The 25746-nt window shown below is 45.6% G+C and overlaps 1 protein-coding gene across 8 annotated transcripts in view; it reads right to left on the reverse strand.

The window, feature by feature from the left end:
* Positions 1 to 25746, reverse strand: part of LOC110533890 (roundabout homolog 2) — a 184927-nt gene that overhangs the window by 12165 nt on the left and 147016 nt on the right. For 4 of the 8 annotated variants that reach the window (XM_021618474.2, XM_021618473.2, XM_021618475.2 and 1 more), the window contains 13 exons: positions 24939 to 25144; positions 21300 to 21381; positions 20974 to 21139; positions 20438 to 20604; positions 20200 to 20321; positions 18227 to 18458; positions 15801 to 15925; positions 15479 to 15650; positions 14334 to 14510; positions 13470 to 13496; positions 13242 to 13281; positions 10210 to 10337; positions 9133 to 9405 (listed from right to left, as the gene is read on the reverse strand). In XM_021618474.2, the coding sequence (XP_021474149.2) occupies positions 9133 to 9405; positions 10210 to 10337; positions 13242 to 13281; positions 13470 to 13496; positions 14334 to 14510; positions 15479 to 15650; positions 15801 to 15925; positions 18227 to 18458; positions 20200 to 20321; positions 20438 to 20604; positions 20974 to 21139; positions 21300 to 21381; positions 24939 to 25144 (1917 nt within the window). The remainder of the gene's footprint in view (positions 1 to 9132; positions 9406 to 10209; positions 10338 to 13241; positions 13282 to 13469; positions 13497 to 14333; positions 14511 to 15478; positions 15651 to 15800; positions 15926 to 18226; positions 18459 to 20199; positions 20322 to 20437; positions 20605 to 20973; positions 21140 to 21299; positions 21382 to 24938; positions 25145 to 25746) is intronic. The other 4 variants (XM_021618477.2, XM_021618476.2, XM_021618480.2 and 1 more) reach the window with 1 other exon arrangement.

The following is a 25746-nucleotide window of genomic DNA, read 5'->3' on the forward strand; positions in this document are numbered from 1 at the left end:
CCTCACAAAGTATAGGCTACCAATCACTGTCCATGGTGCTGAAATTGTGATATGTCTATGCGGCTGCCTATCGAATCGATGATAGGCTTTCTGTGGTGCCAGGGCATGTAGCCTATAGCTTTGCTTTAGCTAATGGACAAATGTTTATTGGTAGAACAATTTGGATGTAATTTTCTCATGCTAAACCTAACATTTCACAAAGCTACAGTATACACATTCTAAGTGTCATTAGGCTGCCATTTAGACTACTGGCTGGTGGAAATAATGTAATTACTTGTTCAGTAATTAAAGTTGGAAATTCAAACATTGCAGATTGTAAAATTTATTGAGGAAAATGAGAACAATCCGAAATTTCTTTTTGATACTGTCGCAAAGCTAACTAAAAAGCAGCATTCCCCAAGTGAGAATGGCTTTCACTTCAGCAGTAATAAATTCATAAACTTCTTTGAGCAAAAGATCATGATCATTAGAAAGCAAATTAAGGACTCCTCTTTAAATCTGCGTATTCCTTCAAAGCTCAGTTGTCCTGAGTCTGCACAACTCTGCCAGGACCTAGGATCAAGAGAGACACTCAAGTGTTTTAGTACTATATCTCTTGACACAATTATGAAAATAATCATGGCCTCTAAACCTTCAAGCTGCATACTGGACCCTATTCCAACTAAACTACTGAAAGAGCTGTTTCCTGTGCTTGGCCCTCCTATGTTGAACATAATAAACGGCTCTCGATCCACCGGATGTGTACCAAACTCACTAAAAGTGGCAGTAATAAAGCCTCTCTTGAAAAAGCCAAACCTTGACCCAGAAAATATAAAAAATGATCGGCCTATATAGAATCTTCCATACCTCTGAATTTTTTTTGAAAAAACTGCCTTCCTGAAGACAAACATTGTATATGAAATGCTTCAGTCTGGTTTTAGACCCCATCATAGCACTGAGACTGCACTTGTGAAGGTGGTAAATTACCTTTTAATGGCATCAGACCGAGGCGCTGCATCTGTCCTCGTGCTCCTAGACTTTTGATACCATCGATCACCACATTCTTTTGGAGAGATTGGAAACCCAAATTGGTCTACACGGACAAGTTCTGGCCTGGTTTAGATCTTATCTGTCGGAAAGATATCAGTTTGTCTCTGTGAATGGTTTGTCCTCTGACAAATCAACTGTAAATTTCGGTGTTCCTCAAGGTTCCGTTTTAGGATCACTATTGTTTTCACTATATATTTTACCTCTTGGGGATGTCATTCGAAAACGTAATGTTAACTTTCACTGCTATGCAGATGACACACAGCTGAACATTTCAATGAAACATGGTGAAGCTGTCACGTCCTGACCTTAGTTCCTTTTTTATGTCTCTGTTTTAGTGTGGTCAGGGCGTGAGTTGGGGTGGGCATTCTATGTTTTGTAGTCTAGGTTTTGGATTGCTGTGTTTGGCCTGGTATGGTTCCCAATCAGAGGCAGCTGGCAATCGTTGTCTCTGATTGAGAACCATACTTAGGCAGCCTGTTTTCCCACTATGGGTGTGGGTAGTTGTTTTCTGTCTCTGTGTCTGCACAAGACAGAACTGTTTCTTGTTGTGCTATTTTTGTTATTTTGGTCTTAGTGTTCTGAGTTATAATAAATATGAACATGGACACTAACCACGCTGCATATTGGTCCGATCCTTCCTACTCCTCCTCAGATGAAGAGGCCCCAAAATTGCCCTCGCTAGAAGCCTGTGTTTCAGACATAAGGAAGTGGATGGCTGCAAACGTTCTACTTTTAAACTCGGACAAAACAGAGATACTTGTTCTAGGTCCAAAAGAAAAAAAAAGATCTTCTGTTGAATCTGACAATTAATCTTAATGGTTGTACAGTCGTCTCAAATACAACTGTGAAGGACCTCGGTGTTACCCTGGACCCTGATCTCTCTTTTGACGAACATATCAAGACTGTTTCTAGGACAGCTTTTTTCCCATCTACGTAACATTGCAAAAATCAGAAACCTTCTGTCCAAAAATTATGTAGAAAAATGAATCCATGCTTTTGTTAGACTACTGCAATGCTCTACTTTCCGGCTACCCGGATAAAGCACTAAATAAACTTCAGTTAGTGCTAAATACGGCTGCTAGAATCCTGACTAGAACCAAAAAATTTGATCATATTACTCCAGTGCTAGCCTCCCTACACTGGCTTCCTGTTAAGGCAAGGGCTGATTTCAAGGTTTTACTGCTAACCTACAAAGCATTGGTCCTGCCGTACATACCTACACGTACGCTACGGTCACAAGACACAGGCCTCCTAATTGTCCCTAGAATTTCTAAGCAAACAGCTGGAGGCAGGGCTTTCTCCTATAGAGCTCCATTTTTATGGAATGGTCTGCCTACCCATGTGAGAGACGCAGACTCGGTCTCAACCTTTAAGTCTTTACTGAAGACTCATCTCTTCAGTGGGTCATATGATTGAGTGTAGTCTGGCCCAGGATTGTGAAGGTGAACGGAAAGGCTCTGGAGCAAAGAACCGCCCTTGCTGTCTCTGCCTGGCCGGTTCCCCTCTTTCCACTGGGATTCTCTGCGTCTAACCCTATTACAGGGGCTAAGTCACTGGCTTACTGGTGCTCTTTCATGCCGTCCCTAAGAGGGGTGCGTCACTTGAGTGGGTTGAGTCATTGATGTGATCTTCCTGTCTGGGTTGGCGTCCCCCCTTGGGTTGTGCCGTGGCGGAGATCTTTGTGGGCTATACTCGACCTTGTCTCAGGATGGTAAATTGGTGGTTGAAGTTATCCCTCTAGTGGTTTGGGGGCTGTGCTTTGGCAAAGTGGGTGGGGTTATATCCTTCCTGTTTGGCCCTGTCCGGGGATATCATCGGATGGGGCCACAGTGTCTCCTGACCCCTCCTGTCTCAGCCTCCAGTATTTATGCTGCAGTAGTTTATGTGTCGGGGGGCTAGGGTCAGTTTGTTATATCTGGAGTACTTCTCCTGTCTTATCCGGTGTCCTGTGTGAATTTAAGTATGCTCTCTCCAATTCTCTCTTTTTCTCTTTCTTTCTCTCTCTCAGAAAGACCTGAGCCCTAGGACCATGCCACAGGACTACCTGGCATGATTACTCCTTGCTGTCCCCAGTCCACCTGGCCGTGGGAATCCTGACCTATTCACCGGACGTGCTACCTGTCCCAGACCTGCTGTTTTCAAATCTCTAGAGACAGCAGGAGTGGTAGAGATACTCTTAATGATTGGCTATGAAAAGCCAACTGACATTTACTCCTGAGGTGTTGACTTGCTGCACCCTCGACAACTATTGTGATTATTATTATTGGACCATGCTGGTCATTTATGAACATTTGAACATCTTGGCCATGTTCTGTTATAATCTCCACCCGGCACAGCCAGAAGAGGACTGGCCACCCCTCATAACCTGGTTCCTCTCTAGGTTTCTTCCTAGGTTTTGGCCTTTCTAGAGAGTTTTTCCTAGCCACCGTCCTTCTACACCTGCATTGCTTGCTGTTTGGGGTTTTAGGCTGAGTTTCTGTACAGCACTTTGAGATATCAGCTGATGTACGAAGGGCTATATAAATACATTTGATTTGATATTTTCAATAGAACAGCATACTAATCAGAAACCATTGGATTTTTTGTTGTTGTTGGATTTTGTTATATACAACTGTCCTGTATAGCCAACCTGAACCTGCATGACATGAGCCTTCCTAGCACTCTGTCCAAGCTTGGATAAAAAGTAAAACCAGTCTAATAATGCCAAATAATACAGTCAGTCCACCCTCAAAACACTAGCTTACTAGGGATGATTTAATTATGCAGTGTAGCCTACTATATATAGCTGTCACATCCTGATTTGTTTCACCTGTCTTTGTGATTGTCTCCACCCCCCTCCAGGTGTCGCCCATCTTCCCCATTATTCCCTGTGTATTTATAACTGTGTTCTGTATTTGTCTCTTGCCAGTTCGTTTTGTTTCGTCAAGCCTACCAATGTTTTTCCCTCTGTTCCTGTCTCTCGATTGTTCTTGTTTTCTAGTTTTCCCGGTTTTGACCATTTCTGCCTGCCCTGACCCTGAGCCGGCCTGCCGTCCTGTACCTTTGCCACACCTATCTGGATTACTGACCCCTGCCTGCCCTTGACCTGTCTTTTGCCTGCCCCTGTTGGATTAATAAACTGTTGTTACTTCGACGTTGTCTGCATCTGGGTCTACGTGATAATAGCTATATATAGTATTTAGCTGCTATTATAAACCTTTATAAAAATAACACATAAAAAAGCCTAACAATGAGGAAAAAAGTAGTTGGCTAGAGGATAAATTCAGCCAATATTTATTGTTGAAATAAGCAGGTTTTGTCTGGCAAATAACTTACACAAATGAGCTGCAATCAAGGTAAATTGAAAGTAAAGAAATTGAATGAACTCCAACTTGAGAGACTGACCACGGCCTGTAGGTCCGACTGCTTTCTATAGGCATACTAAGTATTGCCAACCCAGACATTCTTTCCTGAGACATTGTGCATTATATATTACATTTAACCTTATACATTATATACAGTTGAAGTCGGTAGTTTACAGACACCTTAGCCAAATACATTTAAACTCAGTTTTTCACAATGTCTGACATTTAATCCTAGTAAAATGTTCCTGTCTTAGGTCAGTTAGGATAACCACTTTATTTTAAGAATGTGAAATGTCAGAATAATAGTAGAGAGAATGATTTATTTCAGCTTTTAATTCTTTCATCACATTCCCAGTGGGTCAGATGTTCACATACACTCAATTAGTATTTGGTAGCATTGCCTTTAAACTGTTTTCCTTGGGTCAAACGTTTTGGGTAGCCTTCCACAAGCTTCCCACAATAAGTTGGGGGAATTTTGGTCCATTCCTCCTGACAGAACTGGGGTAACTGAGTCAGGTTTTTAGGCCTCCTTGCTCGCTTTGTAGGCCTCCTTGCTCGCACAGGCTTTTTCAGTTCTGCCCACAAATTTTCTATAGGATTGAGGTCAGGGCTTTGTGATGGCCACTCCAATACCTTGACTTTGTTGTCCTTCAGCTATTTTGCCACAACTTTGGAAGTATGCTTGGGGTCATTGTCCATTTCGAAGACCAATTTGCGACAAAGCTTTAACTTTCTGATTGATGTCTTGAGATGTTGCTTCAATATAACCACATAATTTTCCTACCTCATGATGCCATCTATTTTCTGAAGTGCACCAGTCCCTCCTGCAGCAAAGCACCCCCACAACATGATGCTGCCACTCCCGTGCTTCATGGTTGGCATGGTGTTCTTCGGCTTGCAAGCCTCCCCCTTTTTCATATGGTCATTATGGCCAAACAGTTCTATTTTTGTTTCATCAGACCAGAGGACATTTCTCCAAAAAGTATGATCTTTGTCCCCATGTGCAGTTGCAAACTGTAGTCTGGCTTTTTTTTGGAGCAGTGGCTTCTTCCTTGCTGAGCGACCTCTCAGGTTATGTCGATATAGGACTCGTTTGACGGTGGATACTTTTGTACCTATTTCCTCCAGCATCTTCAGAAGGTCCTTTGCTGTTGTTCTGGGATTGATTTGCACTTTTCGCACCAAAGTACGTTCATCTCTAGGAGACAGAACGCGTCTCCTTCCTGAGCAGTATGACGGCTGCATGGTCCCATGGTGTTTATACTTGCGTACTCTTGTTTGTACAGATGAATGTGGTACCTTCAGGCATTTGGAAATTGCTCCCAAGGATGAACCAGACTTGTGGAGGTCTACAATTCCTTTTCTGAGGTCTTGATTTCTTTTGATTTTCCCACGATGTCAAGCAAAGAGGCACAGAGTTTATTATTTCCACAGGTACACCTCCAATTGACTCAAATGATGTCAATTAGCCTATCAGAAGCTTCTAAAGCCATGACATCATTTTCTGTAATTTTCCAAGCCGTTTAAACTTAGTGTATTTAAACTTCTGACCCACTGGAATTGTGATACAGTGAATTATAAGCAAATTAATCTTTCTGTCAACAGTTGCTGGAAAAATTACTTGTGTCATGCACAAAGTAGATGTCCTAAGTGACTTGCCAAAACTATAGTTTGTTGACATTAAATTGGTGGAGTGGTTGAAAAAACCGAGATATAATTACTCCAACCTAAGTGTATGTAAACTTCCGACTTCAACTGTATATATTATTATACACTGCTCAAAAAAATAAAGGGAACACTTAAACAACACAATGTAACTCCAAGTCAATCACACTTCTGTGAAATCAAACTGTCCACTTAGGAAGCAACACTGATTGACAATAAATTCCACATGCTGTTGTGCAAATGGAATAGACAACAGGTGGAAATTATAGGCATTTAGCAAGACACCCCCAATAAAGGAGTGGTTCTGCAGGTGGTGACCACAGGCCACTTCTCAGTTCCTATGCTTCCTGGCTGATGTTTTGTTCACTTTTGAATGCTGGCGGTGCTTTCACTCTAGTGGTAGCATGAGACGGAGTCTACAACCCACACAAGTGTTTCAGGTAGTGCAGGTAGAGATGTGGCAAGAAGGGTTGCTGTGTCTGTCAGCGTAGTGTCCAGAGCATGGAGGCGCTACCAGGAGACAGGCCAGTACATCAGGAGACGTGGAGGAGGCCGTAGGAGGGCAACAACCGAGCAGCAGGACCGCTATCTCCGCCTTTGTGCAAGGAGGAGCAGGAGGAGCACTGCCAGAGCCCTGCAAAATGACCTCCAGCAGGCCACAAATGTGCATGTGTCTGCTCAAACAGTCAGAAACAGACTCCATGAGGCTGGTATGAGGGCCCGACGTCCACAGGTGGGGGTTGTGCTTACAGCCCAACGCCGTGCAGGACGTTTGGCATTTGCCAGAGAACACCAAGATTGTCAAATTCGCCACTGGCGCCCTGTGCTCTTCACAGATGAAAGCAGGTTCACACTGAGCACATGTGACAGATGTGACAGTCTGGAGACGCCGTGGAGAACGTTCTGCTGCCTGCAACATCCTCCAGCATGACCGGTTTGGCGGTGGGTCAGTCATGGTGTGGGGTGGCATTTCTTTGGGGGGCCGCACAGCCCTCCATGTGCTCGCCAGAGGTAGCCTGACTGCCATTAGGTACCGAGATGAGATCCTCAGACTCCATGAGAGACTATATGCTGGTGTGGTTGGCCCTGGGTTACTCCTAATGCAAAACAAAGCTAGACCTCATGTGGCTGGAGTGTGTCAGCAGTTCCTGCAAGAGGAAGGCATTGATGCTATGGACTGGCCCGCCCATTCCCCAGACCTGAATCCAATTGAGCACATCTGGGACATCAGGTCTCGCTCCATCCACCAACGCCACGTTGCACCACAGACTGTCCAGGAGTTGGCGGATCCTTTAGTCCAGATCTGGGAGGAGATCCCTCAGGAGACCATCCGCCACCTCATCAGGAGCATGCCCAGGCGTTGTAGGGAGGTCATACAGGCACGTGGAGGCCACACACACTACTGAGCCTCATTTTGACTTGTTTTAAGGACATTACATCAAAGTTGGATCAGCCTGTAGTGTGGTTTTCCACTTTAATTTTGAGTGTGACTCCAAATCCAGACCTCCATGGGTTGATACATTTGATTTCCATTGATAATTTGTGTGATTTTGTTGTCAGCACATTCAACTATGTAAAGAAAAAAGTATTTAATAAGAATATTTAATTCATTCAGATGTAGGATGTGTTATTTTAGTGTTCCCTTTTTCTTGAGCAGTGTATATGAAAAATATACAATTTGGCCTCCCGGGTGGCGCAGTGGTCTAAGGCACTGTATCGCAGTGCCAGCTGTGCCATCAGAGACTCTGGGTTCGAGCCCAGGCTCTGTCGCAGCCGGCCGCGACCGGGAGGTCCATGGGGCTAGCGTCGTCCGGGTTAGGGTTTGGCTGGTAGGGATATCTTTGTCTCATCGCACACCAGCGACTCCTGTCGCTGGCGACTCCTGTGGCGGGCCGTGCACAGTGCGCGCTGACCAGGTTGCTAGGTGCATGGTGTTTCCTCCGACATATTGGTGCGGCTGGCTTCCGGGTTGGATACACGCTGTGTTAAGAAGCAGTGTGGCTTGGTTGGGTTGTGTTTCGGAGGACGCATGGCTCTCGACCTTCGTCTCTCCTAAGCCCGTACGGGAGTTGTTGCGATGAGATAAGATAGTAACTACTAACAATTGGATACCACGAAGTTGGGGAGAAAAAGGGGGAAGAATTCAACAACAAAAAATATATGTATATATACAATTTAAACTTAGTCTTGAATGATGAATGCCAAGATATACCAGAGATAAGGGACTGTTGATATTGCAACCAGAGCTTCCTATAGCCTACAGTTAATCTCTTTCCGTAAAGTGTTGAGGCCAGCAATTAAAGTGAATTAGAGGCTCAATTAAATATTTTGCAGAACTGCTGTATTTGAAGCACTACTCCCTTCTGCCCAGTTTCTCTGATGTTGCTATGGCAACCAAGCTGTTTTAACCATTCCGGTAACTATTGCTTCTGCGGAGAGATTGGTTTTTAAATTAAAACTAATAAAAAACTACCTAAGAAGCACTATGCACTTTGAACACCTGAGTAAGCTCCATTCATTGCCCTGGCACCGTCTTAGCCTTGACCACAGCATTTGTTCACTGATATGCCCTTACATTCAATTAGTTCAATGGTACATTTTTCAAGGCCTGAGGCACATTCTTGAAGCCCAAGAAATAAAAATGTAGCTTCCTAGTGTATATGGAAAAGGTTTATGCATAAATGTTTGGAGGGTTACTGTCAAAATGATTGATTAAATGTAAAAAAAAAAACAGATTTGTCGATGACGGGTGCATGGGCCCCCAGAGCTCGTTGAGGTCTGGAAACCACTGTCCGGTACGCCAGGGTTTCCTGACCTCAACTTTCTCTCTATCTATCTATCTCTCTCTTTCTCTCCTCCTCTACTAGTCTTGAAGCCTATTGTTATTCCAAAAAGCCATCTAACGAATGCTGCGCTTCACTCCGTGACTGACCATCCAGACAATGTTATACAATCTAGGGAGATCTGATGCTGTGCTTTAGGGCTACCTTTGGAGCATACACAAATCCAGGGACACATGCACACATATTCAAAATCACACAGCCCTACCCCGCCCGTCCCCTCCCTGTGCTTCCTCAGTGTTGCAGGGGCGTACCGTTACAGGGGCGTCCATCGGTCAGTGAGTAGCCCAGGTTGGCCATCTCCTGCTGGGCTCGAAGGGAAGCCTTCCAGCGGGGGTCTGGTCTGTCCACAGCCAGCTCATGGAAGCTGTTGGACTGCAGGATCTGGGTGGTGGCGTAGGGTGTGGCCTGTAAGCCCCGTGCTGGGCTGCTGTAACCAGCTTTGCCTGTGAAGTCTATGCTGCTGTAGATGGCGCCGTCAGACAGCATGGTACCCGTCTTCTCACCCACTCCGGAGGGTAGCACATCTGAGATGAGATATTAGGAAACAGACAGATGCATGAAGAGATAAAGTGGCCATCTTTAAGGTCAGCGTGTAACACATTAGCACTCCCTGCTCCAGCGGTAGGCTCCCTGTGTTAGTTCAACTGACCACAATCGAGCTGAGATGAATCAAAGTGATTAGCTAGCAGGATAATTATCACGTCGCCATGCAATGCCCTGTAGGGGCCCGGCACTGTGTCCGAGGGAAAGGGCCCATCACACAGGGCTGACCTTCAGCTCTACCCACAGGGGCTCGGGGCCGCTCATCAGCCTGGTGGGAGCTAAATGAGCTACAGGAAAATGGCACCAATACACACATACTATCTCTCCATCTCAAATGCCCACACAAAAATAAACACACACTGCCACAAGCAAATAATCTAGTTTACAAGCGCGTTTAACCCAATCATGCTTAGACAGAAGAAACACACACACACACGCTCTCATTAAAGTTTGTGTCAGTTTTTTGAAGCCAATAGTGATGAGATAGGTAGCGTGATCCAGAGAGACTGAGAGTCCGGAGTGTGTGTGACGGCCTGTCAGTGTGCCTGCTGAGGGATACCCTCCACACTGAATAATGCATGCAGCTCATACATGTATTCACTGCCTCTCACTCTGGGCACATGACCTCTGACCTCTGGTCTCACTGTGGGACTGTGGTGTTGCCGTGGCATAGCGTGACACCATGGTCAGCTGGGACGGTCTGGGTCAGCCCTCTATCAACCTCCATTCTCTAATTCTCTGGGTTTGGTTCTGTTTGACCAGGGGTGATACCTATGTTTTCTTACCTCCACGACCAAAGTTATCCCGGTCCTTGGGACCTCCCAGGCCCCCGTTGGCCGGCAGGCTGGTGGAGGGCCAGGAGTCAGCCAACCAGGGGAATCCTGGGTCACCGGCTTTCAGTAGACCAGGACGACTATTTTTGGAGATAAAGACAGAAGAGGGACGGAGAAGAATGAGAGAGAGGTGAGGGAGAGAGAGGTGAGGGAGAGAGAGGTGAGGGAGAGAGAGAGAGGTTGTTATTAGGAAAACATCTGGTTCCGTCTGAATCCCAGCAATACTATTCATTTTCTCACATGATGTTATACCGACTGATTCAACAACAAATTGCTGTGAAACCTCACTCAGCATATCTGCTCCTCTGGAGCAGCCTGGAGCAGAGGCAACAATGAACAAACAGAGAGACATAAAAAACGGACAAGTCTATAAATCAGTGCTGGGCTTTAGCGCCCCTAACACCCCCTGGAGAAACGGACCAGGACTAAACGCACAGACATTAAAACCCTTTTAGAGCCCAGCACCACAGACATGAAATCCCTTTTAGAGCCCAGCACCACAGACATGAAATCCCTTTTAGAGCCCAGCACTACAGACATTAAATCCCTTTTAGAGCCCAGCACCACAGACATTAAATACCTTTTAGAGCCCAGCACCACAGACATTAAATCCCTTTTAGAGCCCAGCACCACAGACATTAAATCCCTTTTAGAGCCCAGCACCACAGACATTAAATCCCTTTGAGAGCCCAGCACCACAGACATTAAATCCCTTTTAGAGCCCAGCACCACAGACATTAAATACCTTTTAGAGCCCAGCACTACAGACATTAAACCCCTTTTAGAGCCCAGCACTACAGACATTAAATCCCTTTTAGAGCCCAGCACTACAGACATTAAATCCCTTTTAGAGCCCAGCACTACAGACATTAAATCCCTTTTAGAGCCCAGCACCACAGACATTAAATCCCTTTTAGAGCCCAGCACCACAGACATTAAATCCCTTTTAGAGCCCAGCACCACAGACATTAAATCCCTTTTAGAGCCCAGAACCACCGACATTAAATCCCTTTTAGACCCCAGCACCACAGACATTAAATCCCTTTTAGAGCCCAGCACCACAGACATTAAATCCCTTTTAGAGTCCAGCACCACAGACATTAAATCCCTTTTAGAGCCCAGCACCACAGACATTAAATCCCTTTTAGAGCCCAGCACCACAGACATTAAATCCCTTTTAGAGCCCAGCACCACAGACATTAAATCCCTTTTAGAGCCCAGCACCACAGACATTAAATCCATTTTAGAGCCCAGCACTACAGACATTAAATCCCTTTTAGAGCCCAGCACCACAGACATTAAATCCCTTTTAGAGCCCAGCACCACAGACATTAAATCCCTTTTAGAGCCCAGCACTACAGACATTAAATCCCTTTTGGAGACCAGCACCACAGACGTTAAATCCCTTTTAGAGCCCAGCACCACAGACATTAAATCCCTTTTAGAGCCCAGCACTACAGACATTTACATTTTAAATGTAGAATCATAGAGGGCCTTCTGGCGGATAGCCTGCCAGCACGGGGTGGTGGGGTAGCGTCTCCATAGCAACACACACGGCAAAGCTCATAGGCTGTTTTGGTGAAACCACCCCTCTCATATTGCACAGGAAATTGGCAATTTCACTCGAATGCCTGAAATAAATACAGAATCGTTTTTTTATTTTGTTACTAGGAGAAAAAAAAGATTTTTCTAAACGGTATATCTGTGCTATTAACTATTACCGTACATAGCTGTTGGTGTGTACAGAGGCTTCAGTCACAAGGCTCACGTGCCTTTGTTTGCATTTGGTTAATTAATGCAGAAGTCCACAAATGCATTTCCCTTTAAGCCAGGTGTGCCACGCGCCCAGGGAATTGCATACATCTGACTTGTGATGGCTTAAAATGTGTTTAAAACATTATAAGAGCAATTTCCATATAAAATCACACAGGCATGTTCCCACAAATGTACAGACACACATATCCAATAACATACACACACACACACACACACACACACACACACACACACACACACACACACACACACACACACACACACACACACACACACACACACACACACGTGGGCTCAGGCAACAACACACAGTTTATTTTTAGCTTATTTTTTGGCTGCATTTGTATCAGCTCTGGGCTGGATCTGCCTGCTCAGGTGTGACAAAGGAGAGAAAGAGAGGAGAGAAAAAAAGGACAAGAAAGCAGAGAGAAGGAAAGAGAAAGAGAGAGGGAGAGGAAGAGCCTGATCCCCTAGGCCCTGGGGGAGCTCTCTTCATATTCTCACAGAGTCAGTGCCCAGTGATTTTCACCCAGTGATATTCAGAGCTAGACTACGCATCTCTGTGCTCTGCCAGGCAGATCAGACTAGAGTTGCAGTAGACGACAGGCATACTCTACATTCCTATACTGCAGTGTCTGTCTGCCTGCCTGGGGTTCAGTGGAACTGGGGAGTATCCTCTCCAGCCCCACTCCCTTGGGTCATTATCTCTTTACATCGTTACATATGCTTGCATTCTGGAGGCGTGCCGTCAGCAGTGCCTCTCCCCACGTGTCGACAGGCAAATTCATCACCCCCCCCCCCCCCCCCCCCCCCGGCAACGCCGCCACCAGCCCCGCTGCACAGATGAACGAGCCAATAAAAAAACCTGCTCTGCCCGCATTAATTGTTTCTGATAATTTCCCGGGAGTGATTGATGACTCAATCAATCGATACATCAACGCACGTGTTGCGCCAGGATGAATAAGCGGGGGAGTTTTGGAACATGTAAGGAGTTCATTCATCATAACAGATCTATTCTTCTTCCTATGGATCTGTACCCTCCGTGAAGGTTGATCATTCCACACTGATATGTTCTATCATCACACCAGCATCCATGTTGTTCCACAAGGGATGGATCATCACTTATACTGGTTTTTTTGTCACTGTAATCAAATCCCATGCCATTACGATGTGTTGAGTGACTTAATAAGGACTTTGTTTGTCCTCACCTTCCATTTTCAATCAGTCCTCTGTCTCGTTGAAACGTCACTGTGGTCCAACCAGAGAGAGAGATGGCAGGGAGCAGAGTGAGAGAGGAGGAAGAATTTTAATCAGAAGAGTGCTCTGAAAAACATTGAATGTGTTTCAAGCTGGTATATGTTTAGGGGGAAATATTTTCTAGTGCTACAGTCCAACATCCAAATTAAGGTGAGAAGACAAGGACAAATGGCCAATACCTGCACGGGTAAAGGTGAAGGACTGAACTGCAACAAAACAAGACAGAGATAGTGTGTGTTAAAAGCCTGTCGACACTGTAGACAAAGTCGATGCAACGTCAGCATAAACAAACATGAACACAACCACAGAGATACAAAAAAAAAGGTGCAACACCATCCGTTTGACAATGGTAGACACATCTGGTTGAGGAAAAATGTGACAGGGAGTATGGAGATTGGCTGGGTGAGAGATACAAAGCAGGCGGCAAAAAGAAGACAAACATTGAACTGCTTATTGAAAATGAATTTGCTCTGAGGAGAGGAGGGATCATAGGAGAGCTTTTGAATAAAGCAAAGCCCTATAATTCGGTAATCACTATGGTTTCCTCCCCAGCCCCTGAAGCATGGTGATAGCAAACCAAATAATGACAATAGTCCACAGCTAAAATCACCCCCGGAAGGCCAAACGAAAAATTGCATACCTAAATCTGGAGAATGCATTTATGGCTAATGTGCGAACGACATGGGTCACGGTCCCATAATGTAAGGAAATGTGAATTACTTATTTCAAATGAGTGTATTTGAGTTTTATGGTGCAGGCTTGATGGGATTGTGTTCACAGCTGATGCACATAGGTGCACAATGGATTAAAGCAAAGAAGACTTCTTTCTGTCTGAGCTGAATATCTCCTTTATTCTGCATTAAATGATACACCATCTGGACAAAACAGCTCTGTCTCTCACCTGGGATTCCACTAACTTACCCTAGACACATTGTCTAAGGCAGTTGGGAAAGCTAGTCTACACTGCAATGTTTCTGTATAGTGGTTTTGATCGGTGTTGATATTACTCAGGCCCGTATCCATAATAGTAGAGTGGTTCTGACCTGCGTAGTTGCTGAGGCCCTTCCTCTTCTTCCTCCTCCAGTAGAGCCAGGCGCTGAAGCCCATGAGGACGATCCAGCAGGCCCCTCCCAGCCCAGCGATGAAGGCCGGCTGTTTCACCACGTCTGAGATGCTGTTGTTGCCCTCCGCCCCCGTGATCACATCACGCAGCTCTGCACCTGGGGACAGACAGCAGGGGACAGGAGACACCAATCAGATGGACACCATGGCATCTGGTGGATAGGATAGCTTTTGGCTGTCCAGTAGACCCAAACCAGTCAACGGCTAACATATCTCGAAAACGAGTACAAATCTTTATTTAATGATAGTTAATATCAAAATCTACTATATGATCTGAAAACAAGAAATTCTATAAGAAAGGTACAATCCCGTTACAGCTGTTTTCTAGGGTAAAAACAACACTATAGATAAACAATATCAAATTAAAAACCCACACCATTGAGAGCACAAAACTGCAATATGTCGGCAGAGAGTTAATCAATTCAGCAGTGCTCTCATCAATTTGAACTCCGAGACGGGAGATTGACAGAGCAGCTCAGACAGAGTTTGATTTTCTGCTGCAGCTACTGTGCTGTGAAATTAGATTCACAGTCTCCAGCGGGAGCAGGAGCCCCAGCCCCAGTCATTAAGCCTCAGTCCACAGGCCTCTGTTTGCCTTTCTGTGGCCGTTGAGGATATTTCCCCCACACATCAGTCAAAAGTCACGGATGAAGAGCATTTGGCCTGGCTCTGCTATTGATTTTAGGCCTATCCTTCAGCTGTTTGATAAGATGTGATAGGCTGATAAGCCCACCCCAATAACACTGTCTACTTTGTTAGCGCTGGCCGCACAGATATCGAGAAGGATTATTGATATGGCTAACAGCACTCGCCACACTGTTACTGGACACTACACTAAATGAAATGCTATTGATTTCCTGATAGATCACTATGAATGGAGCCTGCCTTACAGAACTCAGTGAACCTTCAGCTTCCAGCAGTACACATGTGATCTCCGACAATGCACAATTTTCTTTTTTCTCCAAGCGTGATAAATTGATCAATCATTTTTCCAGACCCACTGTCTGTGAGTCAGATTAGGGTTCCCTGTTATTATGTGTGTTGCCTCAGACCCTGTGTGTGTTACCTATGACGATGGGCTGGGGCTCGCTCTTCACCCCCACTCCGGTGCTGGTGCCTGCCGCCACCTCCACACGGTACTGCACCCCCGCCTGCAGACCCGCCACCACCACGGAACGGATGGCCGCATCCACCGTCTTATTCACATGGAAACGTGTCTCGTTCGCCAGGCACCAGATCTAACACACACACACACACACACAGGGACAGGCATTTGTGGGGAGAGGCAGTTGATACCAAATGTCTTGTAATATCAATGTGTGTATACAATACACACACAGTGAAGCTTTATTTTCTCAACATATAGAATACAGATTGCCGCTGCCTACCTTGTACTCCTGGATGATGCCGTTCTGGTGCTCTGCGGGAGGGGGGTCCCAGGACACGCTGATAGAGGTGCTGTTATGGTTCCCCACTGTCAGCACTGTCACCTGCTGAGGAGGAGCGCTAGGCGCTGCATGGGGAGGCACAACAAAACACATCACCACATCTTCACATTCCAATAGAGAACTGCTGCTGCCTACTGTCCGCCAGAGCATAACAGAGAGCACTGCCTTGATTTATATTTAAAGAGTACTTCAATGTGGAAGGCTTTCTCTGTAGCAGAAGCAAGAAAGAATTGGGAGAGCCACCACAACATACAGAAATAATGACTGCACTACCTCTTTTTTTTATCTTTCTCTCTCCAACCTTCCTCTCTTACTTAAGTCTGTCTTTGAATCATTCCTTTTCCTTGCTGAGTAGCAGTACCAGAGGTCTCTTGGTGCCTTCGTAGGTTGCTTTTAAAAAAACAACTTTATTCAACTAGGCAAGTCAGTTAAGAACAAATTCTTGTTTACAATGACGGCCTAGGAACAGTGGGCTAACTGCCTTGCTCAGGGGCAGAACAAACTTGTCAGCTCGGGGAGTCGATCTAGCAACCTTTCGGTTACTGGCCCAGCGCTCTAACCACTAGTTTACCTGCCGCCCCAAAAATTTTAGGGGAATCTACTATAACAATCCATCTAGTTGAACAGGAAGTTACAACCTCTAATGCCAAACAATATTATTGTCTGTTGAACTTCCAAGGCCCAATCACTCTTCATTGCCTGGTGAAATGCCATGCAGTCTTTACTAAACATACCAATAAGCGAGTCATTGTGCCCTTCTAAAACAGAGCAGAGCAGACTGGCATGTGTACCCCTGAGTAAAGTATGGGTCTGTGATGAAGGGCCCGAGCCCAGCGACTGATACTGCCTCCGTATTAATGGATCACCCCCATCACACGCAGTCACACGTTAGCGCTCGGGATGCTAAAGCACCACATTATGCATATCTGAGCTAAATGAAAGCTCTCCATCGTGGTGTACAGTAATGAATGAGATGCTAATAAGCCCATTAGTTGTGTGATGTATCGCTGGCAGAAATGTGACCTGCTGCGTGCCACGTGGCGTGCCAAGTGACACTTCGGTGACCCCGTGTCCAATCGTTTTAGATCGACAAAACACTGCTGATCCCCAGTGTGGGCTGACAGACCGCTCATACCAGTCACCTTCAAAGGCTGTATAGAGGATTCAAACAGCTTGGAGACACCTGCAGGCTAACAGCATGGCTATAGGACAACTTAACACATAGACCTATTGTTTCTATTGTGCTGGATGTTTAGTAGTCATTCATTCAGAACACTACCGCAGCTTAAGACTCTGAACTACCATCTCTGTATTCCCAATGCACAACTCATTTATATCTGATTGATTGGTTGGGTTAGCTCAGAACTAAACTCAGTTGAGAAGCCATACATTTTGAAATGATACATTATACAGTCAGTGGAAGATTCATGTGAATCTAGCTAGCCAGGTGGAACGTTGCACAACAGTCTCATTTACCAGCTGGCCTCTGAGCCACCTGGCTACCATGGATACAGTAGATTTCTCCAGAAGGACCCTAGGTCTGGAGAGAACTGTCTACACGGACTGAACATGCCCAGAGCGTTACACTTGGATAACAACTCCTGTGTGGGCCTAATTGGGTTAATGGACACAAGAAATAAAATGCAGCCTGAACGCTGCTGGCCCCAATTAATCAACCACTCACAGAGGGCTGAATCTTAACTTGAGACGCCAATGTAAGTTGAGCTTCTGTTCAAATCGCTGACTGACATCAATGTTTGATTTACTGTAAGTGAACATTTGATTTATGCATGTGTATGAAGTAGAGGTGGAGAGGGGGCAAGTGAGAGAAAGAAAGAAAGAATGACAGAAAGAAAGAAAGAGAGAAAGAAAGAAAGAGAGAAAGGGAGGTAACATCTTAAAGTCACAATATAAATGTTGTATGCGACAGGGGCATGGCAGGCGATGTGACAGCAGGGGTCCAGAGAGAGCAGAGACAGGAACAGGGAGAGGCACAGAAAGATGTTTGAGCTGGTGTCACAGGAGACAGGCCCCCCCACAGACTCACAGGCCTGTCATACCCCCCTACAGAGCTGAGATGTCTGGGAGATCTGCCACAGGGAAGATGTCACCCTAATACTCAGTGTTTGTGTGTCTTCTCTTTAGTTTTCTTATGTTTGTTTGCAGAGAGTGTGTTTGTGGGTGTGTACAATTATATTCTGTATTAGCTTCAAGGTATTTGGCCATTACCAGATGTAGCACACACGTAGCATTGATGTAAAATTATTTCAAACGTTTTTGACAAAGTGAAAATAATACCTCCTACAGAGATGGCAATGTATTTTTGTTGCATCACTACACATATTGAGTTGGTAATGGTCCTTTACCTTCCTCCAAGGTGCGTGCTGTCATTGATTCACTGTCTGCTCCCTGGAACTCGTTGAAGTACGGACGGACTTTTATCTCATAGACAACGCCCTTCTTCAGCGCAGACAGCGCCACGTCTCTCTCAGACGGAACCTTGAGGTCCTGCACCTGCCAGGCCCCAGGGGAGGGCAGACCTGACGTCTGCCTGTACAGAACACGATAGCCCTGGATAAACTGGGAAGGGTTCTCCACCTGAGGGAGAGAAAATGAGAGAGAGAGAAAGAGGGTAGGAAGAGGAATTTATTATGTATATTGTGGATTTTGAAAGGGATTTTTCAATAACTAGAGTAATGTTACAAGAACCCTATCGACTTTGAGTCATAGTAACTACTTACTGCCCATTTAAATACAGCACATGCCGACCAAACCATCAAAAGAGAGAGCTACAAAGCTCTTACATTTGACCCCGACAGAGTGGATTAAAACCATGCAGTGTCCTTTCCGGTAAACAAATCCCGTTACTATGGCGGGGGAAAGTTGCAGTGGCGGGGTCTGGGGAGGGAGTGTGCAACATAACTCACAGTAATGGCTTGTTAACAGGGGCAGAAGCAAGCGAAAAGCTTTTACAGGGCAAATAAAGCAGCTGTTTACCCTCAGCCCAGTCCAAATAAATCATGCCGACGCGCTGCCAACGCTCAGCCTCTACGGGTGCCTGTTTGCATTTCATTAACGAAATGATTCGTGAATCTAAAAGCTTTATGAAGAAACCTTAGGGAGACGCCCCCCCCCCCCCCCCCCCCCCCGCGCTCCCTTTCCCTCCCTCCCTTACCTGTTAGAACTGACTGATCCAGCTAGCTAGATGCAGCCATAGTGGGAGTAAATACCATAAACAAGTGAATTCTGTTGACTTTTCCCTTGTTTTATAGGACAGGTATACTAGGGAATGGTAGGACAACAAAAGTATGTGTGAAGAAGAAAACACCAAGCTAATTCTGGGATTTAATCTAACCTGTGTTACAATGTCATTTCATACTAGTAATATTATCATGTAGCTAATTGAAGATGGTCGAAGTATCTCTGTGTAATTTCGCAAGAGTGGCATTTTTGATGGTTCACTTTAATGTTTGAACTCGTATAGTATTGGTGCCCCATCTGGAAGAGCCCAGATACCTAATAATGTCAAAACATCAAGGCACCGGTGCGTACAGAGCCGAAGCATATGGAGAGTGTGCATGTGAGGATGTGCGTGTGCAAGAGTATGTATGTGTGAAATAGAAGAGCCTCTGTCATTAAGCAGGGCTCTCCAGAAGGTAGATGGGACACCTTGCCAAGAGGAAAGATGAATAACCTACAGATAAAGAGCTGAATGCAAACAGCTTCTTAAAGAGAGAATGCAACATGTTGCTGCTAACGGTGATCTATTTGTCTCGGTGAGAATCATTTGTCTTAATTCTTGAGTCAACCCAAATTATCACAGATTGATGCAACACCAGCTGTCCCTGGACTCCACGTCCACCCATCTCAGAAGTTGTCTCTGTGTGTGTGTGTGTGTGTGTGTGTGTGTGTGTGTGTGTGTGTGTGTGTGTGTGTGTGTGTGTGTGTGTGTGTGTGTGTGAAGCCTGGAAAGACTAGCTAAGCTGTCTCTGTTCCTGAATGATCCTAATGCTGTCCTCCAGCCAGCCTGGAAAACAAGGTTCATCTCTCTCGCTATTCAGCTCTTGAGATTCTGCACTTCCTGATTCAGTGAGAATAACAACTCACCACGAAGACAAAGCACACTGGTTCACATCAAACCCCCTCATACAAGTTCCTCATTGCGTCATACATGGTAAATAAATGAATCATTGGGCTCTGCAAGTCAAAATGTTTAGCTACGCTTTATGCAGTGAGCCGTCTTACAGGTGCTCCGAACTATCAACAAACTAACAACTGCATCTCTGTTGACATGCAACAACAAAATACAATTGTAAGTAATCCAAACAGTGGTACTCACGGTCCATGTGACCTGGACAGAGGTAGAGCTGATGACCACAGGGTTATGCATGCTGGCCACTACATCACCCAGCTCCTTCTGGACACGACGATGGTCAACACCCTGCACTGGAGGACTGATGTCTGAGAGAGAGAGAGAGAGAGAGAGAGAGAGAGAGAGAGAGAGAGGTGCTATTAAATATTGCCATCGAACCGGTTTGAAATGTCATGTTGGCATGGAGCACATTCTATTTTGGTACCTTGTGTGCGGACAGGCTCAGACATGGGGCTGGGGTCTCCGAGACCCTGGGCATTGACCGCTCTGATGAGGAACAGGTAGACCGTGTTCGGTCGCAGGTCTTTGACCGTGAACTGTATGGTCTTCACGTGGTCAGCCACAGTCTGCCAGCTGTTGCTGACCAGCTGACTGCTCACAGAGAACCGCGGAGAGGAAGAGCGTTAGTGAGCCCAGCCAAGGAAAGCTTTTACAGTAATAGCTCTCCATAGCTACAGTCCTATTGTTTTCTCTTGGCTAATTTACCTAGCACCATCAAGACATTGCACAGCTGGTCTGAAACCAAACTTAAACACTGAGTCAAAGAGGCCCTGATCAACCTTCTTGGACTGCACATGATTCTCGTATGCAGACTATTCTGCACAATTCCTGGGATTGTTGTGCTTGCCCTGGATGTGGCAGTGACCCATATGCCCACATAAACGAATACATCTGTCATTGCTCTGAAAATGTGGGGTCATTTAGTGAGGCTTCGCTAGGGGATACTGTTCCCAGACGTACCCAAAGGCCTCGATGACGTAGGAAGTGACCGGTGAGCCCTCCTCAGGCCCAGGTTCCCATGACAACGAGACACTGCTCTTGGTGACATCAGTGACCTCTGGCTTAGACGGAGGCCCTGGGAGGGCACTGGCATTGTGGGACATAGAGTCTATGAGGTCACTGGACTCTGAGAGGGAGGAAAGGAGAAGAATCTCTATCAAAATGAATCAAAACGAAAGAGGCAGATTGAAGGAGAAAGGTGCATTAGAAATGGTGGAACTCGTTTAGTGCGTTTGGCTTCAATCAATGGTGGGTAGAAGGGACAGTAAATCAAGATGTTACTGTACCTCTAACATCCAGGAAGGCACTCCATGAGGTCTCCCCACTTGAGCTGGTGGCAACACAGGTGTACAGCCCAGAGTCAGACAGCTGAGGAGGACAGAGGGGAACAAAGAGACAATCACAACCTACACTGACCAGCCACTTAAACGATTCAATTATTTCACATTTCATAAAAAAAAAACGTCCATCCATTAAAATGGTCATACAACTGACCTACCAAATATTAGGCTGAGGAACAGATCAATCAACACCTCACAAACAAAGGTTTTTGTATGTTCATTGATATATGTCTGCCTTCTTGATAGTAGTGATATTGTTTGGTAGTGAATCTCCGCTATGGAAAGAGCTCGGCAGCCAGAAGTACACAAAAAATGCATTAACCTCCATTGGCCTGACTCACTCCCAGGGATAGAGGGAGTGGGTGTGAATGAGAAAACGGAGTGGGGGAAGATGAAAAAAGAGCCCTGGAAGTGCTGACGTTAATTTTCTTAATACGTTTAATTTAGTACTAGTCAGCCCCCCACATCCTCAGCCCCATCATCATCAATACAGACACAGTGAAACAGAGACATGATAATCTATTTAACGCTGGCCGCTTTAACACTGGGGAACAATGACAGCTGGCCTCCCCCTTGCTCTCTCTCTCTCCCTCGTTCCCTCTCTCCTCTCCCTCGCTTTCTTGAACCCTCTTCCCTTTCTCGCTCTATTTTTGATTTATTTCCCCTCACTCCCTCCCCTCCCCTCCCCTTCTCTCTGTCTCCTTATTTCACTTCCTCCGTTTTCATAACCACGTCTCCCTAAGGTTTATTAAATCAACCCAGAGGACTGCAGCTTTGGCCAGTCTAATGGATATTCCAATGAGATTTGGGAAATAAAGGGGAGTGTGTGAATGTGGGTGTGTGTAGACATCTTACACACACTTTGATGGTAGTGATATGCTGCTGTACATTGTTACACTCCCACTCCCCACATCACTGTCCATGAGTTAGAGCATCTCTAACCGTTGCCCAGGAGACTGGCTCTAAACGGCAGCTTTAAATGACATACAAATCAATACCCTCTACTCATCTTTAAAAGCAACATGACTGCACTTGTCCATTTGAATTACATCCAACTGACATCAGATGAGAAGTGTTCTATCTTCTCTCTCAAAAAACAATATGACACACACACACACACACACACACACACACACACACACACACACAGAGCGACACACTCACATACACATGCGGAGTGACAATCACACAAACCTTAACAGCCTGCCTTTCAGAACAGAGAGAAACCCTGAAGAACACGCAGTGTATTGAAAAGAGGGCAAGGAAAGTAGAGAAGCCGAAAGGGAAAAGAGATGAAGCCACCGTGGCAGGAAGACTCAAGGCCAAATCAATCATGAGTGAACACAGTGTGGAGTGTGGAGGAAAGGCTTGCTGCTGTGACTAGGTGTATTGTGTTTGTACACCATCCGTCCTACAGTGAGGGGGGAAAGTATTTGATCCCCTGCTGATTTTGTATGTTTGCCCACTGACAAAGAAATGATCAGTCTATCATTTTAATGGTAGGTTTATTTGAACAGTGAGAGACAGAATAACAACAAAAAAATCCAGAAAAATGCATGTCAAAAATGTTATAAATTGATTTGGATAAATTGATCTGGATAAATTGACCCCTCCTGTCTCAGCCTCCAGTATTTATGCTGCAGTAGTTTATGTGTCGGGGGGCTAGGGTCAGTTTGTTATATCTGGAGTACTTCTCCTGTCCTATTCGGTGTCCTGTGTGAATCTAAGTGTGCGTTCTCTAATTCTCTCCTTCTCTCTTTCTTTCTCTCTCTTGGAGGACCTGAGCCCTAGGACCATGCCCCAGGACTACCTGACATGATGACTCCTTGCTGTCCCCAGTCCACCTGACCGTGCTGCTGCTCCAGTTTCAACTGTTCTGCCTTATTATTATTCGACCATGCTGGTCATTTATGAACATTTGAACATCTTGGCCATGTTCTGTTATAATCTCCACCCGGCACAGCCAGAAGAGGACTGGCCACCCCACATAGCCTAGGGAGTTTTTCCTAGCCACCGTGCTTCTACACCTGCATTGCTTGCTGTTTGGGGTTTTAGGCTGGGTTTCTGTACAGCACTTTGAGATATCAGCTGATGTACGAAGGGCTATATAAATACATTTCATTTGATTTGATTTGATTTGCATTTTAATGAGGGAAATAAGTATTTGACCCCTCTGCAAAACATGACTTAGTACTTGGTGGCAAAACCCTTGTTGGCAATCACAGAGGTCAGACGTTTCTTGTAGTTGGTCACCAGGTTTGCACACATCTCAGGAGGGATTTTGTCCCACTCCTCTTTGCAGATCTTCTCCAAGTCATTAAGGTCTCGAGGCTGACGTTTGGCAACTCGAACCTTCACCTCCCTCCACAGATTTTCTACGGGATTAAGGTCTGGAGACTGGCTAGGCCACTCCAGGACCTTAATGTGCTTCTTCTTGAGCCACTCCTTTGTTGCCTTGGCTGTGTGTTTTGGGTCATTGTCATGCTGGAATACCCATCCATGACAAATTTTCAATGACCTGGCTGAGGGAAGGAGGTTCTCACCCAAGATTTGACAGAACATGGCCCTATCCATCGTCCCTTTGATGCAGTGAAGTTGTCCTGTCCCCTTAGCAGAAAAACACCCCCAAAGCATAGTGTTTCCACCTCCATGTTTGATGGTGGGGATGGTGTTCTTGGGGTCATAGGCAGCATTCCTCCTCCTCCAAACACGGCGAGTTGAGTTGATGCCAAAGAACTCCATTTTGGTCTCATCTGACCACAACACTTTCACCCAGTTGTCCTCTGAATCATTCAGATGTTCATTGGCAAACTTCAGACAGGCATGTATATGTGCTTTCTTGAGCAGGGGGACCTTGCGGGTGCTGCAAGATTTCAGTCCTTCACGGCGTAGTCTGTTACTGTTTCTTGGTGACTATGGTCCCAGCTGCCTTGAGATCATTAACAAGATACCTCCCGTGTAGTTCTGGGCTGATTCCTCACCGTTCCCATGATCATTGCAACTCCACGAGGTAAGCTCTTGCATGGAGCCCCAGGCCGAGGGAGATTGACAGGTCTTTTGTGTTTCTTCCATTTGCGAATAATCGCACCAACTGTTGTCACCTTCTCACCAAGCTGCTTGGCGATGGTCTTGTAGCCCATTCCAGTGTTGTTTAGGTCTACAATCTTGTCCCTGACATCCTTGGAAAGCTCTTTGGTCTTGGCCATGGTGGAGAGTTTGGAATCTGATTGATTGATTGCTTCTATGGACAGGTGTCTTTTTTACAGGTAACAAACTGAGATTAGGAGCACTCCCTTTAAGAACGTGCTCCTAATCTCAGCTCGTTACCTGTGTAAAAGACACCTGGGAGCCAGAAATCTTTCTGATTAAGAGGGAGTCAAATACTAATTTTCCTCATTAAAATGCACATCAATTTATAACATTTTTGACATGCGTTTTTCTGGATTTTTTAAATGTTATTCTGTTTCTCACTGTTCAAATAAACCTACCATTAAAATGATACACTGATAATTTCTTTGTCATTGGGCAAACATACAAAATCAGCAGGGGATCAAATACATATTTCCTCTCACTTTATAAACCCACCCTAGTGCTCTGGATCTGCAGGCTGCCAGGCTCCAGCAGGGCCATGCGAGGATCCTTCCCCAGCAGACTGAGGCCGTCCTTAAGCCAGGTGACGGTGGGTTCCGGGTCCCCTGACGCCTGGCACCTCAGCAGGGCCACACCCCCCACAGCCTGCGTCTGGTTGGATGGGCCCTGCCGGATGATAGGCGGGGGTCGGTCTTTCGAGGCTGGAGAAAAATAAGGAATCAGAAATCATGATCAGGAATTTACAATGAAACACAAACAATGAATTATAGTTTGGTGCTATATATGTAATTGTTTTTTGACCCCATTAGTGAATTTACCACTGGAGACCCAAGGTCTTCTTGATGTATTTGTTGTGATAGGGGGTACCTGTTTTGGGGGTCATGTGCAGGTTTCTGATAGTGCGTGCTCATGGCACCACATCACACCGTAGCACTCTAATTACAAGGTGTGGATTAACGATGGCTCGCCTACGGGGCTAATTACCCTGCCTTCTTTCACAACACATTTTAACACATTCACACCCTCCCTCCCTCCCAATCGCCCCTCCTCTCCTATGACTCACCACTGCACCACTGCACCCCTAGACAAAACACTGCTTAGAATGAACACGCCAACCACAAGAGAAATGCATCTCCTTAATGCTCTTATATGCATGCTGTCATTCATTGGGCAGCCTCCGCATTTCTGGGGTGTTCTATCTTGTTACCTTTTGAAAATATCCTCCTTATCAGTGCTGTTAGTCTCAATTCAGACAGAGTATCAGTGCTGTTAGTCTCAATTCAGACAGAGTATTTGCAGCAGG

Source organism: Oncorhynchus mykiss, chromosome 10 (genome assembly GCF_013265735.2).
Source record: "Oncorhynchus mykiss isolate Arlee chromosome 10, USDA_OmykA_1.1, whole genome shotgun sequence".
Lineage (NCBI taxonomy): Eukaryota > Metazoa > Chordata > Actinopteri > Salmoniformes > Salmonidae > Oncorhynchus > Oncorhynchus mykiss.